This window comes from Capra hircus, chromosome 28, assembly GCF_001704415.2.
Source record: "Capra hircus breed San Clemente chromosome 28, ASM170441v1, whole genome shotgun sequence".
NCBI classification, from domain to species: Eukaryota; Metazoa; Chordata; class Mammalia; order Artiodactyla; family Bovidae; genus Capra; species Capra hircus.
Window position 1 is genome coordinate 17,438,275 of NC_030835.1, and position 15,894 is coordinate 17,454,168.

Consider the following 15,894-nt stretch of genomic DNA (forward strand, 5'->3'; position numbering starts at 1 on the left):
GTTTAAGCTTTTTCTTTTCCATTCAGGTACCTAATTAAATTGAGCCATTTAGTTGATTTGTGCTTATTTTCAACCAGAATTCAATTAAAATTCTTCTAGCTGAACTAGAGCCATTGATTCTTAAACCAGGTCCAAGAAAAGAGATTACAGTGAAAGTAGAAGTAACAAGGAAAGAATATGTTCATCTCAGCCTTTGGGAGTTTTGTGAGCCAAGCTTCTGCTCTGTAGTTTAACAGGGCCAGGTTTTAAGGGATCTCATCTACTAGGAAAGAGTGCAGAGGTTAAAGAGCTTAGACTCTAGAGTTAGGCTGCCTGAGTTTGAGTCTTTTTTTTTTTTTTTTTTTTTTTTAATTTTAATTGAAGCCTAATTACTTTACAACATTGTAGTGGTTTTTGCCATACATGGACATGAATCAGCCATGGGAGTTTATGTGTCCCCCATCCTGAGTTCCCCTCCTACCTCCCTCCACATCCCATGCTTCAGGGTTGTCCCAGTTCAGTGGCTTTGAGTGCCGTGTTTCATGCATCAAACTTGGACTGGTGATCTATTTCTCATATGGTAATATGCATGTTTCAATGCTATTCTCTTAAATCATCCCACCTTCGCCTTCTCCCATAGAGTCCAAAAGTCTTCTTTATATCTGTGTCTCTTTTGCTGTCTCGCATATAGGGTCATTGTTACCATCTTTCTAAATTCCATATATATGTGTTAATATACTGTATTGGTGTTTTTCTTTCTGACGTACTTCACTCTGTATAACAGGCTCCAGTTTCATCCACCTCATTAGAACTGATTCAAATGATTCTTTTTAATAACTGAGTTATATTCCATTGTGTATATGTACCACAGCTTTTGTACCATTTGTCTGCTGATGGACGTCTAGATTGCTTCCATGTCCTGGCTATTGTAAGCAGTGCTGCAGTGAACATTGGGGTACATGTGTCTCTTTCAATTCTGGTTTCTTGGGTGTGTATGCCCAGCAGTGGGATTGCTGGGTCGTGGGTCATATGGCAGTTCTAGTTCCAGTTTTTTAAGGAATCTCCACACTGTTCTCCATAGTGACTGTACTAGTTTGCATTCCCACTAACAGTGTAAGAGAGTTCCCTTTTCTCCCCACCCTCTCCAGCATTTGTTGTTTGTAGACTTTTGGATAGTGGCCATTCTGACTGTTGTGAGATGTCACCTCATTGTGGTTTTGATTTGCATTTCTCTGATAATGAGTGATGTTGAGCATCTTTTCATGTGTTTGTTAGTCATCTGTGTGTCTTCTTTGGAGAAATGTCTGTTTAGTTCTTTGACCTATTTTTTGATTGGGTCATTTATTTTTCTGGTATTAAGCTGCATGTGCTGCTTATATATTTTTGAGATTTAATTCTTTGTCAGTTGCTTCATTTGCTATTATTTTCTCCCATTCTGAAGGCTGTCTTTTCACCTTGCTTATAGTTTCCTTCATTGTGCAAAAGCTTTTAATTAGGTCCCATTTGTTTATTTTTGCTTTTATTTCTGTTACTCCAGGAGGTGGGTCATAGAGGATCCTGCTGTGATATATGTCAGGGAGTGTTTTGCCTTTGTTTTCCTCTAGGAGTTTTATAGTTTCTGGTCTTACGTTTAGATCTTTAATCCATTTTGAGTTTATTTTTGTGTGTGGTGTTAGAAAGTGTTCAAGTTTCATTCTTTTACAGGTAGTTGACCAGTTTTCCCAGCACCACTTGTTAAAGAGATTGTCTTTTCTCCATTGTATATTCTTGCCTCCTTTGTCAAAGATAAGGTGTCTACAGATGTGTGGATTTATCTCTGGGTTTTCTATTTTGTTCCATTGATCTGTATTTCTGTCTTTGTGCCAGTACCATACTGTCTTGACTGTAGCTTTGTAGTATAGTCTGAAGTCGGGCAGATTGATTCCTCCAGTTCCATTCTTCTTTCTCAAGATTGCTCTGGCTATTTGAGGTTTTTTGTATTTCCATACAAATTGTGAAATTATTTGTTCTAGCTCTGTGAAAAATACCGTTGGTAGCTTGATAGGCATTGCATTGAATCTATAGATTGCTTTGGGTAGTATACTCATTTTCACTATATTGATTCTTCTGATCCATGAACATGGAGTCTTTTTGTTTTTTTAATCAAAGTATTGTTATTCAGTCACTCAGTCGTGCCCAACTCTTTGCAACCTGATGAATTACAGCACTCTAGGCTTCCCTTTCCCTCACTATCTCCTGGAGTTTGCTCAAACTCATGTCCATTGAATTGGTGATGCCATCCAACCACCTCCTCCTCTATCACCCCCTTCTCCTCCTGCCTTCAGTCTTTTCCAGCATCAGGGTATTTTCCAATGAGTCAGTTCTTTGCATCTGGTGGCCAAAGTATTGGATCTTCAACTTCAGCATCAGTCCTTCCAGTGAATAGTCAGAGTTGATTTCCTTTCAGACTGATTGGTTTGATCTCCTTACTGTCCAAGGGACTCTCAAGAGTCTTCTCCAGCACCACAGTTTGAAAGCATCAATTCTTCTACGCTCAGCCTTCTGTATGGTCCAACTCTCACATTCGTACATGACTACTGGAATTGAAGTATAGTTGATTTACAATGTTGTGTTTGTTTCAGGTATACAGCAAAATGATTCACTTGTGCATACATGTATATCTTTTTTTTTTCCAGATTATTTCCTCATGTAGATTATCACCCAATATTGAGTATAGTTCCTGGTGTTATACAGTAGGTCCTTGTTGGTTATCTATTTTGTATATATAATAGTGTGTATAGGTTTGGAGATGGCAATGGCAGCCCACTCCAGTACTCTTGCCAGGAAAATCCCATGGATAGAGGAGCCTGGTAGGCTGCAGTCCATGGGGTCACGAAGAGTAGGACACGACTGAGCAACTTCACTTTCATGCATTGGAGAAGGAAATGGCAACCCACTCCAGTGTTCTTGCCTGGAGAATCCCAGGGACGGGGGAGCCTGGTGGGCTGCCGTCTATGGGGTCGCACAGAGTCGGACACGACTGAAGCAACTTAGCAGCACCAGCAGCAGCAGTGTGTATAGGTTAATTCCAAATTCCTGACTTATCTCTCCCCTACTTTCCTCTTTGGTAACCAGACATTTGTTTTCTATGTCTGTGGGTCTGTTTCTGGTTTGTATATAAGTTCTGAGTTTTAATCTTAGTTTCCTTTTTCTCCCCTTTTACAAACTTTATGAATGTCAGTTTTCTACTGTTTATTTGCTGTGTATTCTTGGGCAAGTTACTTTAGCCTGTTAAACTTCACGTTCAACTCAAAATGAGGAGGCCATCAGATGATCACATACAGCCCAAAGTGTGATGCCTGACATGCATGGTTACTCAGTAAACTCTGGCTGTTATGATCTGTATTTCATTAGTGTTATTGTCAACACTTATATGTTTGTTGTTCACCTTGATCTTTTAATATATAACAGTATTTGCATTAGGTAACTTTGTTTTAAAAATCTCCTATTATGATATATTTGAGTTTATAAAAGTTTAAATTGACCTGGCAAAAATCACCATAAGTAAAGTCAAAAGACAAATGACAAACTGGGGGAAAATATATTTGCAGTTCATCACACAAGTAGTTCATTTCCCTAATATATAGAGAACTACTACTCAGTTTAAAAGAATGGACAGTTGTAAAGTTTTTTATGGGATGTGCTTCCACTTAACTGTGCTATAGATGTCCTGCTTTTCATTTATATTCTCAGAGCATACCAGGCAAACCCTTGGTTGGAGAAGGGCTTGAGACACACAGCTAAAGATACGGACCTGAACTGTTTTTGTATTTCCCTATAGAATCGCTCCGACTCAGAAATACTCTGCTCCTGTCACTGGTGCCCTCCCATACCCTTTACCCTGCCATCCATGACTTTTCTTGTCTCCTGTATCCTCCTTCATATCCAGAAAACCATAGAGTCTGTTCTGTGTTTCATTCATAGTATTTCACATCTGCTCCAATCTTTCTAGGCCCACTACTACTATTTTTAGTCAAGAGACACTCAGTATGTCACAACTTAAATACTACACTGGTCTTCTTTTCTTTATTCTCTTGTTCCTTTCTCCAGTTAGCGTGATATATATCACACCCAGATTAATTTCCTTTGGTTTTCTTCTTGGGCCCCAAGCTTACTCAGAAGCCGTCAGTGGTTCCCACCATCTAGAATGAAGTCTCACTTCTGAATCTCACCCTCAGGACTGCCCCCTGCCCGCCCTTTAATCTGATTCACCTTCCTTATGTCTCTAGCCTTAGTGCTTCTCGCTGCGTCTTTTTAGGAACCCTGCATACATCTAAACTGATCTTGACCCTCCAGACCCATTTCTGCCTTCACGCTGCCCTTCCTCCTCCTCTCCTCTGAGTCTTAGACTTGCTACAAGGCCCAGCTCAGTTTCTGTCTCTTCTAAAGGGCTTGTCTAGAGAGCGAGCCCTCTCCATCGTTTTCTTACCTCCCATTGCATTTACTGATTGCCTGTACCTCTCCTCCCACACTTAACCTTTACTGTCTATATTGTGTTAGGTAAATTTTTGAATTGAATACATAACACAATAACTTGTCACAAGGTGAACACAGCTGTGTCATCAACATGCCTCTCTTCTGACACATACCCCGTCTCCCTAACCAGGTGGCCTGGGATACAGCACCACGTCATATGCCCCTTTACAAGAAAATGCACATCATCAGGTGCTCAGTGACATGCCAGATCAAAAGTTTGAGTCAAGACTAGCCTTTGACAAATAAGAAACATAGAAATTTAAAGGAATATATGAAATTTCTGTTACTAATAAAATTTTCTTCACAAGTAATTATAGTTGAGGTATAATTAGAAATAATACCATTGAGTAAGTCCTCAAGGATTCCTAGGCGGTGATCTATAAATAAAATCTTTATATCCACCTAAACAAGGCCATGTTTTCTCTTTTCCAACACAAAGTACACAGACATTTTCAACATTTGTTTTTGTTGTCACATTTTATCCAACAAATATTTATTGATCATATACAGTCTCCTGGCTACAGTTATAGCATATAGTGGAATTCAGCTTTGAAGAACATAAAATAACCTTTTCCAGAGTGCTTATTTGAATCACTAGAAATAATTGGCAAAACTAAAACAAAAGCTTAAGACTGAAGATATAACAATGACTAAAAATAAAATAACTATGAAAGATTGTTACTAAATCATCATAAATACACAGAGAGAACAAGGACATGGGGACAGAAAAGGCCAAGATGAAGCTTGACACGGCAGTAGGGACTTTGGATAAGAAATTCATTTGATTATGATGTTACCACAGGTGTGGAAGAAGATGGCAACCTATGAAGGTAGAATAAGGACAGGTTAAAAAAAGTGCCTGCAATGGGGGAGACCTGGGTTCGGTCCCTGGGTTGGGAAGATCCCCTGGAGGAGGGAAAGGCTACCCACTCCAGTATTCTGGCCTGGAGAATTCCATGAACTGTATAGTCCATAGGGTCGCAGAGTCAGACAGGACTGAGCGACTGTCACTTCACTTCATCACTTCAGAAAGAGCAGAGAGATGTTGTAAACATCGTAGGCAATATTTACTTTTCAGCAGTGCTTTGCAGTTTATAAGGAAGGTACTTTGACTTATTCATCTTTTTGAGTCCTTGCCCTTTATGGTCTTGTATTGTGGGTGGTGGTGTCTGTCCACAGCTCCCACATGGCCTGTTGAAAGTTTAGACTGAACTTCACTCTTCCTACCCACTGCTCTTGCTTTAGAGAAGCAAGAGAATTTGTGTTCAGTCTGCTGTTTCAGTTTTGTAATTACTGCATTGAAATCACATCCCAGCAAACTTCATCATAGTTGTATTTACTCTTCGCTTCAAACCTAAAGCGTGAGAAATCTCCCTGTCAAATCATGCCAAAGTGAAGTCAGAGATAAATACCTTCCAGCTCCTGGCTGTGGTGTCTCCATCACATGGAAACATAGGCACAAAGAGGAGAACCATGGGCTGCTAATCCCTAAAAAGTAACTCATTGAAAGTATTATGAGTTCCCTTTTAGTTTTGTTTTTGTCTTGTTTTTTATTGCCCATTTGGTTATGTCTTTTTTGTACCCAGAAGGCTTCAGTTTGTAAAGCTACAAATCTGTCAGTCTTGTTGACGTGGTTTTCACTTCAAATTAATGTTCAGCAAAGGGGATTAGCCAATAAACATTTCAGGCAGTATTTTCGTACACAAAAGGGTAGATACGGTTTGAACATGCTGCCAAAGCCAGGAAGGGAGGTTAATTGTGTAAATCATTGCAGGCAGGAGCTGATCACCTTTCTGAAAGACAAGACAATGCAGCGCACAAGCTCTAAATAGATCTTTGGGGTCAAGTTGATGTCATGTTGAAGAATCAATATTTACTGGACTTTATAAAGTTAGCCTTTAATGAACCCCAAGCATTTTGCTAGGCGGTTAATTGCAGGAAGAGAAAAGGTGACAATGGCTAAAGTCCATGGCTGTAGAGAGAGTATAAAAATAAGTGAAGAGACAAGACAGTCACTTGCTAGTGTGCAAAGGTCTCAGCCTTAGGTTCTACTCAAGCATTGTTGGTTCACGTACTGAAAGGCTTTCTTGGGATCATGCTGACATTTAAGAAAGAGCAACTCTTGCATCCTAACAGAAAAAGGGCAGCCCTTTGCCCTTTGACACTCCTTATCTAAGCATTGTAGCTTAATTTTCTTGGGATGAATTCTGATGTCTTTTTGCATTCTGCCTTGTAAATGTGCTCATCACGGGAGTAGGTCTTTCTCAGAATGTGGCTCATCCCTTCATCTGACAAAGCTGAAAGCTTTTAAAATAAAGAATTGTAGTAAAGAGCATTTACTTTAAGATGCTGGCTTGAATCCAAAGTCCTATGAAAGGTTTTGAATAAACATTATCATTTGTACTTGTTATATCATTGAATAGAAGTGTTTCCCTGGCTGTTTTGTGTGTGAGAGTGTTCTGAACTCCTCGCTAGGTTATCAAAATCATTTGTAGGGCAGGAACCTTATCTTCTGTTTATTTTAGTCACTGTTTCTAATAAATGTTGTTGATGAGGTAGAGGAATGTATTATATCAAATTTTATCCTGGCTGTAACAAAACTAACATTCCCCATGGTCAGTAACTGAAAGTCCATAGAAGCAGCTTTGTTAAGCCATGTGAATCAGGGTATGGCCCCAGGATGTTTGTTACAAGTTCTTGGTCGTATCTCCTCAATAGACACATTTTGGAGTTGACTCCTCAGACCTCTTTCTCTGGTGCATTTTGTCAGAGGAGGAGTCTTTTCAATCAGTCGACGAAGAGTTGCTGTTTTTTTCCCCACTCCCACTCCTATCCCTGCTCTCCAGGATCATTTTTCAGATGAGAATACTGAGGAACAAAGCATAAGAGGTTTGTAGGGATTGTTGTGGACACACACAGCAAGAGATTTTTACAAGAGAATCTGATGTTTACTATTTCTGTCTGTGATTTTCTTTGGATATTCATTCTGGGTTTTTTATTTTTCCTTTTCAGCTATTTGAGAACTTCTCCTTTGGTACCCTAAAGCTCAATTCAATTCACATCTCTCAGAGGTTCACAGTGGACAGCTTTGGAAACTATGCCTCCTGTGGACAGATTAACTTCTCCTGAGGTGGATCTTGGGAAGCACTGAAGTTAAACATCCTCACAAGGTGCTGAGGGAGAAGTCTCATCACTTTAAGCGATGGAGGGATGTGGGAAACTGGGCGGTAACTTCCCTGGGCAGCTCCCCGAGGATGCCACGGTGCCTGGTGGTTGTCACAGTCACCGCAGTCAGCCAGGATAGTTTTGGGGCTGGGGAGAACATATGCCTGTAATATATGCCTGTTCATCTTTCACAGAATCTACCTCTGTTTCCAAAGCTCTTCTCTGGAAGTGTAGCTCTGAAGCCCACTGGAGCTCAGACTCGCAGTATTTCTTATATACCTACTGATTTTGCCCCAGCCTTTAAACTCTTTTGTATTAATATTAATACTTTAAGAGAATTACAAATGTGTGATCTTATTAATCTCTCCACCTAGATCAAATATCAACAAATTCTAGAAGGTTTGTATTTTTCCCTTCTTACACTCTAATTTTTAATCAGTGCCCAGAGTTCTTTTTCATTGTGGTAAAAAACACAGAACATAAACTTTACAGTCTTAAACCACTTAAAAGTGTACAGTTCAGTAATGTGAATTATATTCATCTTGTGAAATATCTGCAGAACCTTTTTGTCTGGCAAATCTGAAACTCTGTACCCATTAAAAAACTCTTCTTTTCCCCCTGCCTCCCAGCAACCACCATTTTACTTTCTGTTTCTATGGATTTGACTACATCGTATAAGTGGAATCATACAATATTTGTCTTTTTGTGACTGGATTATTCTCCTTAACATAATGCCCTCAAGGTTTATCTACGTGTAGCATGTGTCAGGACTTCCTTCCTTTTTAAGAATGAGTAATATTCCATTGGATGTGTATACAGTCATCCCTCGGTTCCCTTGGTTCCAGGACCTCCCTCTGTATCTGTGGATTCTCAAGTCCCTTATATAAAATGGTATAGTATTTGCATATAACTTATACGTACCATCCTGGATACTTTAAATCATTTCTAAATTACTTATAATGACCAAATACAATGTAAATGCCATGTAAATAGTTGCCGGCACACAGTAAGTTCAAGTTTTCCTTCCTGTAACTTTCTGAATATTTTTGGTCCACAGTTGACTGACTCCACAGATGTGGGATCCATGGATGTGTTGAGGGCAGATTGTACCGCATTTTGTTTATCCAGTCTTTCATCGATGGACACCTGGGTTCCTTCCACCTTTTGGCTGTTGTGAATAATGCCCTATGAATGTGGGTGTACAAATATCTGAGACCCTGCTTTCAGTTCCTTTATTATTTAGAACTTTAACTTAAGCAAAATAGCTGGTAAAGGTGTTAACCTCTTACTTTGATCTGTCCTTTTTCTTCTGAAGTTGGTCCCTTTTATGCTTCTTCAGTTCCTGTTCCTTCACCCTACCCTAACCCTTGCCTTTCCGTACCACTGATGGAGCTGCAGTATTGTGGCTCTTTTCTGTCTACTTCCCAGGGCAGCAGCAAGTGAAACAATGATATCAGCAGGACTGCGCAGTTTCTCAGGAGAATGTCAGCCACAGAAGGCACTCCTTTGCTGCAGACCAGCAGAGGGTGGGGGTTCCTCTGCTTAGCCCCACCTGTCAGCCCTGCCACATTCTCTGCTAGGGAGCTCCAGCCTCACTGTCACCTCTCATCCTTGCCCCCTCACAGCTTTCCTCCCTCCATGGCCTCTGTCTTTCCTTCGCTACTTAGTCTCATCCTGATTATTATTTTCTGTTTGAGAAGTCTGATGCTGAGCCCCATGTGTTAATAAGGCCACTAACTGGTAAGACTGTATGTAACACTCAGATTTGTTAAATCATTTGTGAATAAATGGATTTCTAAAGTGACTGTGAAAAAAAAAATAAAGTGACTGTGTTTTTCTTCTGATATTCCTGTTTAGTTTTAGTTTGACCCCCTTGATGTACATCAGGATACAGTGCTGCCATCACTTATTCACTGGCATAGCTATTTTATTCTTCCAGGACTTAATATTGGTGCCTGCAGGGTTGGTTGTTTTCCCAAAAAAGCTTTCTACAGGTAATATTCAGGTTTTATTTAAGTGGAGCTTTTACTTCACTCACTTCTGATTGTTCGATGGCATATGGGAATAAGCGCTCCCAGGGATAGTACTAAATAGCAGAATCGACTGTGGAGTTGAGTGCCCTCATCTCATCTGGTACTGCTTCTAACTGGCTTCTTTCTGACAGCTACCATTGAGCGACCTTGGCCAGAAAATAAAGATGTCTTCTTTTGAGTGTCAGAGGTCTGATTTCTTTTTTAGAAATAAAATTTTTGTCTTTGGAAAATGTAACTTTATATGTTCTTGTTGTTTAGTTGCTAAGTCATGTCTGACTCTTTTATGACCCCATGGACTGTAGCCTGCCAGGCTTCTCTGTCCATGGGATTTCCCAGGCAAGAATACTGGAGTGGGGTGCCAGTTCCTTCTCCAGGGGATCTTCCCAATCGAGGGATTGCACCCATGTCTCCTGTACTGGCAGGCAGATTCTTTACCCCAAGACATAAATTCTTAACGGAAATTCTTAGTTAGTTAGATAAGTATAATTCTTAATACTTAGTATTTAGAGGTAACTGAGCATGTAAGGACTTAGCGTTACTGTTAAGTGGAGTTTTCTAGCAGCTACATGATAAGGTGGCATCATCACTCTGATGGCTAATAGTGTATGTGCCTGTGTATTTTTGTGTTTTGTAGAATTTTGTAGGTTAGTAGTTATCAATAGAATTGGGGGAAAAAAACGGGTTTATGTTTTAAGTTTTTTTTTTTTCTGGATGCCAGTAGACAAATTTTTGAGACACCATAGCTCTAAAGAAAGTACACTTTTAAGTACTATTGTGGAGAGGGAGTAGCAGGTAGTTTTGATATATAACAGAAATTTTATGAAGAGCAACAGTGTAAGCAAATAATTTTTGATGGCGCTAACAGAATTGTTTAAGATTCCATGTCCCCTTTCACCAAACTGTAATGAGGTCAAGGTTGGAGGATTTGATCTCTGCTTATAATCCAGTCTCCCTTAGTGTTGCCAATTTGCAGTTCATTCTGCAGTGAAATAGAGTTAAGTTGCAGCTGACAAGTTGCAGCTAACAAGTTGCAGCTAACATCGCTCCGGTTGACTTTTAAGGCACCGCTGGCTTCACCCTTAACTCTTTTAAGAAGAGGAGGGGAAAAAGAATCTCTCACCACGATTGTTACATGAGATCTGTGTTGTTATAAAAAGAACTTTGTTATGAGAATAAGTTTGTGGGTTTTTTTGGATGGGACATAATGAGTTACCCCCAAATAAACTCCATACCCTTGGTAGAGACATGATAAATATTACTTATAATGGTTATTTTTTAAGTGAACTTCAGAGTTTACTAAATTGGACACTGATGAGAATCCAGCTTCATAATGACGCAAAGCTTAGTTCAGGTTTGCTCTTGCACTCTGCCATTTTCCTGGCACTAAAGGGAGCCAGAGGGGTATGAGTTAAGGAACACCTCTCAGATTCTGTCTTTATGCCTTCAGGGAGATGGATAGCAAAGCCCAAGGATACTATAGGTAAGAAAAGGGGCAGCTGTTGTGGTTGTTTATCAATAACTTTGTTGTTAGTAAAATGATCTCTTAAAGGTAAGATAAGCTTACTGTGTGAAAAAGCATCAAGCGATATCCTTTTATGTCTTAAACTTTTTCCAGTGTGTGTGTTATGCTTCAATTTAAATATTCGTTTAAAAAATAAATTTCCTCATCCACAAGTTACTACTTCTTATGCATTTAGGCACATATATTGCTAAGTAATTTTTCACAAATGATAATAGCTAATATTAACAGTATTCACATTTGTCATTTATTTGTAAATGTGTATTTATTCATTAAATCTTCACAAGCCCACTTAAGTTGGTGTTGAAGTGAAGTGAAAGTTGGTCGGTCATGTCCAACTCTTTGCAACCCCATGGACTATATAGTTCATGGGATTCTCTAAGCCAGAATACTGGAGTGGGTCACCTTTCCCTTCTGCAGGGGATCTTCCCAACTCAGGGATCGAACCCAGGTCTCCCGCATTGCAGATGGATTCTTTACCAACTGAGCTATCAGGGAAGCCTTGATAAGTTGATAAGTTGATGTTATTGTACCTCATTTTAGAAACTGAGATTCAATAAGGTTAAGAAATTTGTCTGAGGTCATAAAGCTTGTATCTGTGGTTCTCAAAATGTAATTTTTGGACCCCTCAGAGTCCCTGATCCTTTAGAGGGGCAAGAAGATCCTACTGTTCTCATGAAAATACTAAGATATAGTTGACCTTTTTCACTCTAATTCTCTCCTGAGTGTACATTGGGGTCTCCAGAGGCTATGTGATATGGTAACATCACCACACTGATGGTTAATAGAATAGTATGTGTGTATATTCTTATGTTTTCTAGAATTTTATAAGTTGGTAGTTTTAGGTTTTAGATACGTGTTTTTTAGAGATAACTTAGTTTGCTCTCGGTACTTCTGCTGTGCTATTACTAGCTACTTCCCATTATACCTGCTGTTACCGGCTGAATTGTGTCCCCTGAGAATTCATATGTTAAAGCTCTCACCCCCTAGTACCTCAGAAGGTGACTATTTTGAGATAGGACCTTTAAAGAGGTAGTTAAGTTAAAATGAGGCTGAGGCTATTACTGTGGGCCCTAAGCCAGTCTGACTGATGTCCTTATAAGGAGAGGAAATTTGGACGCATGAAGAAACATTGGACCCCAGACTACCAAGATCAGTCCCTGGGTCTGTCTGCAAAAATGTTTGGTTGATGATATTGCCTAGTAACTGGTGATTAGGGGGGTCTGAGAATGACAATGAAACTGACTGATACGGAACAGACAGGGCCAGACTGAGGAAGTTCCTTTTGCCTCTTCCCTGATCATTCGAACCCTCAAGGAATGCCCAAGAGACAGAAGGAGGCAGAACATTAAGCACAGTGGAAATACAATTTTTGATGAGATTGTCAGCATTGCCCAGCAGATGTGGCACTTAATTTTAGTTCAAGAACTGTCTGGAATCATTAAAGAGATCCCAGGTACTGCCCAGTCTGTGGACTGCAGTGTTGATGGCTGCCGCCCTCAGTGACATCATAGATGACATCAACAATGGTCCAGTGGAATGCCCAGCTAGTTAAGGACAACAAAGGAACATACTTAAATAAAGGATCGTTTGACAACCAAAAAAGAAGCATCAGCTATGTGCATGTACAGAGCAAAGACCATGTGTGACAGTAAGAAGGCAGACATCTGCAAGCCAAGAGGAGACAAGAGAAGTCAAGTCTCCCAGCACCCTTTTCTTTTTTTGGCTGTGCCCAGGGATCGAACCGGGGCCCAGCACTGAAAGCAGAGTCTTAACCACTGAAGTATCAGGGAATTCCCAAGTCTGCCAACACCTTAATTGTGAACTTCTAGCCTCCAGAATTTATTGAAAAAAAATAAATGCTGTTTAAGCCACCCAGTCTGTGGTATTTTGTTATGGCAGCCCTAACAAACTAACAACACTTGCTATAATGCAGAAGCTAATCTACCTTTCTTCCTTTGGGCCAGACATTAAAGAGATATGCCAAAGTGTAAAACAGTACTACATTTTGTGGGGAGTATGGTGAGAAATATAATTTTTTTCCATAAAATACATTATTTTGTAAATATGAGTCAGTGTTGTTATTTTTAAATGAACTTTTTGGATGTGAGAGTTGGACTATAAAGAAAGCTGAGCACTGAAGAATTGATGCTTTTGAACTGTGGTGTTGGAGAAGACTCTTGAGAGTCCCTTGGACTGCAAGGAGATCCAGCCAGTCCATCCTAAAGGAGATCAGTCCTGGGTGTTCATTGGAAGGACTGATGCTGAAGCTGAAGCTCCAATACTTTGGCCACCTGATGCAAAGAGCTGATTCATTTGAAAAGACGTGGATGCTGGGAAAGATTGAGGACAGGAGAAGAAGGGGACGACAGAGGATGAGATGGTTGGATGGCATCACGGACTCAATGGACATAGGTTTGGGTAGACCCCGGGAGTTGGTCATGGACAGGGAGGCCTGGCGTGCTGCAGTTCATGGGGTCGTGAAGAGTTGGACACGACTGAGCAACTGAACTGAATATTAATTTTTCCTTGAAATATCTTTTAGAGCAGTTTTAGGTTCACAGAAAAATTAAGAGGCTGGGTTTTTTTTTTTTCAAGTACAGTATATCAGTGTCTATACTGTATATCTCATATAAACAAAAATAGAAGTTCTTTGGACTGCTCTATAATCTTTCTGTGTGCAGGATTCCTGAGACCAGAAATCTGAGAACTGCTGCACTATACTATGTGCGTGCATGCTCAGTCGTTCAGTGGTATCCAACTCTGACCCTTTGGACCGTAGCCCACCAGGCTCCTCTGTCCATGGGATTTTTCAGACAAGAACACTGGAGTGGACTGCATTTCCCCCTTCAGGTGATTGTCCCAACCCAGGGATCAAACCTCAGTCTCCTGCATTGCAGGCAGATTCTTAGTGCTGAGCCATCAGGGAAGCCCAACCTGTGATATATGGTCTTCTATAGTAAGCTTTCGTTACCCAGTAATATGCAGTGGACCACGTTAGTTGTCAGTAGATACAGAGTTACATTATTTTTAGTGTCTGCAGAATAGCCTTTTTTATGTTATTATTTAACTCGTTGGTCCCTAGCTAATGGACATTGATTTGGTTTCCAAGTTTGGCTATTTTAAATAATTCTGGATTGAACATCTTTGTATTTTTATGTCTGTGAGGTCCTCTAGAAATGAAGTTAAATGGTTTTAAAGATGTGGTTAAATCTAAATTTCTTATTTGGAAACTAAGACCCTTCTTCCATTTTGTATTGCTAAATATTTAAAAAAATATATGTACCATTTATCAACTAGACCCAGCAACTTTGAGACCCCTTTGGTTTGAAAAGGCTGACCTGCCAGTAAGTCTCTCAAAATTTAGGAGAAACTTTTCTTCTTTATAAACTATAGTTATTGTCCATTTTCTACAACTTTTTTCTTATCTGGAAATTTGAATTTTCTCTAAGTAGCTTTACAGTAGAATTAACAGTACTGGATTGTTGTTGATTTGCCCATGGCTAATACCCATCTTGAAGGTGCTACAGAAGGCAAGTCCCATTGGAGGCATTACCCAGGAATATGGGAAACATTTTGACCTTCAAAGGTCTGGAAACAGCTATTGTGTTATTGATGGGCATCTTGTTAAAGCCTTTCCAAACTCTGTTTTGGGCAACCACAGTGATTCCAGAAGATCAGGGACTTCATAAGATAGTATTGAGATGGGAGGTGTATGGTATCTAGGTTCTGCCTCCTTAATGACTGGGAGGCACATAACTAGCTTTGCTAAAAGACTAGGATTGAAATGGAATAAGATGGCAATTTTAGTGTGTATTCAGAACTATGGGACATCATAGCTACCTCTTCCCAACCTGCTGCTAAGTCACTTCAGTCATGTCCAACTCTGTGCGACCCCATAGACGGCAGCCCACCAGGCTCCCCCATCCCTGGGATTCTCCAGGCAAGAACACTGGAGTGGGTTGCCATTTCCTTCTCCAATGCATGAAAGTGAAAAGTGAAAGTGAAGTCACTCAGTCATGTCCGACCCTCAGTGACCCCATGGACTGCAGCCTACCAGGCTCCTCCGTCCATGGGATTTTCCAGGCAAGAATAATGGAGTGGGGTGCCATTGCCTTCTCCGTTTCCAACCTGAGGGAAGAAGAAATAGCATTTTAGAAATGTTCACTATGCCCAGGCACTTAGTATTTAATTTTGCATGAGTTCTATAGCAGTCTTCTGAGGTGAGTGGCATCATCATTAATTTATAGATAGATATTTTGCCCAAGAACCCAGCTAGTAAGAGGGAGTCTGCCCTCAGTATATATGACAACAAATTGCTCTTCCATTATACATTGGGGCTGAGTACAACTGGGCAAGGCAAGCCTGCTTTATTTTCTGTGAGATGAAAACATCAATGGCCAGGGCCTCATTGCAGCAGCACCTCTAAGTCCAGCTGCGAAGAAAAAAGAAAACACGGAAAGGGAGCTATTGTTTTCTGTTTTCCCAAGGGACCCCAGCCCAAGCCCTTGATGCATTCAGAATTCCCAGGCAAGCCAGACTCAGGGTGACTATGAACCTTGTAACCTGTGTTTTTTCTTCCTATTGATTAAGATCATGTTTTTCATTGCCTTTGATTTCTTTCTTTTTTTTTTTTTTAAGTTTGTTTTTTCAATAAAAACAATCCAGGGCTTGGGTCCTAGA

General features: G+C 40.1%; 1 protein-coding gene across 2 annotated transcripts in view; it reads left to right on the plus strand.

Annotated features, from left to right (window-relative positions):
* ASCC1 (activating signal cointegrator 1 complex subunit 1) overlaps window positions 1-9,503 on the plus strand; it is a 115,480-nt gene extending 105,977 nt beyond the window's left edge. For both annotated transcript variants that reach the window (XM_005699171.3, XM_005699172.3), the window contains exons 10-11: window positions 7,507-7,664; window positions 8,717-9,503. In XM_005699171.3, the coding sequence (XP_005699228.1) occupies window positions 7,507-7,623 (117 nt within the window). In that variant the 3' untranslated portion in view covers window positions 7,624-7,664; window positions 8,717-9,503. The remainder of the gene's footprint in view (window positions 1-7,506; window positions 7,665-8,716) is intronic.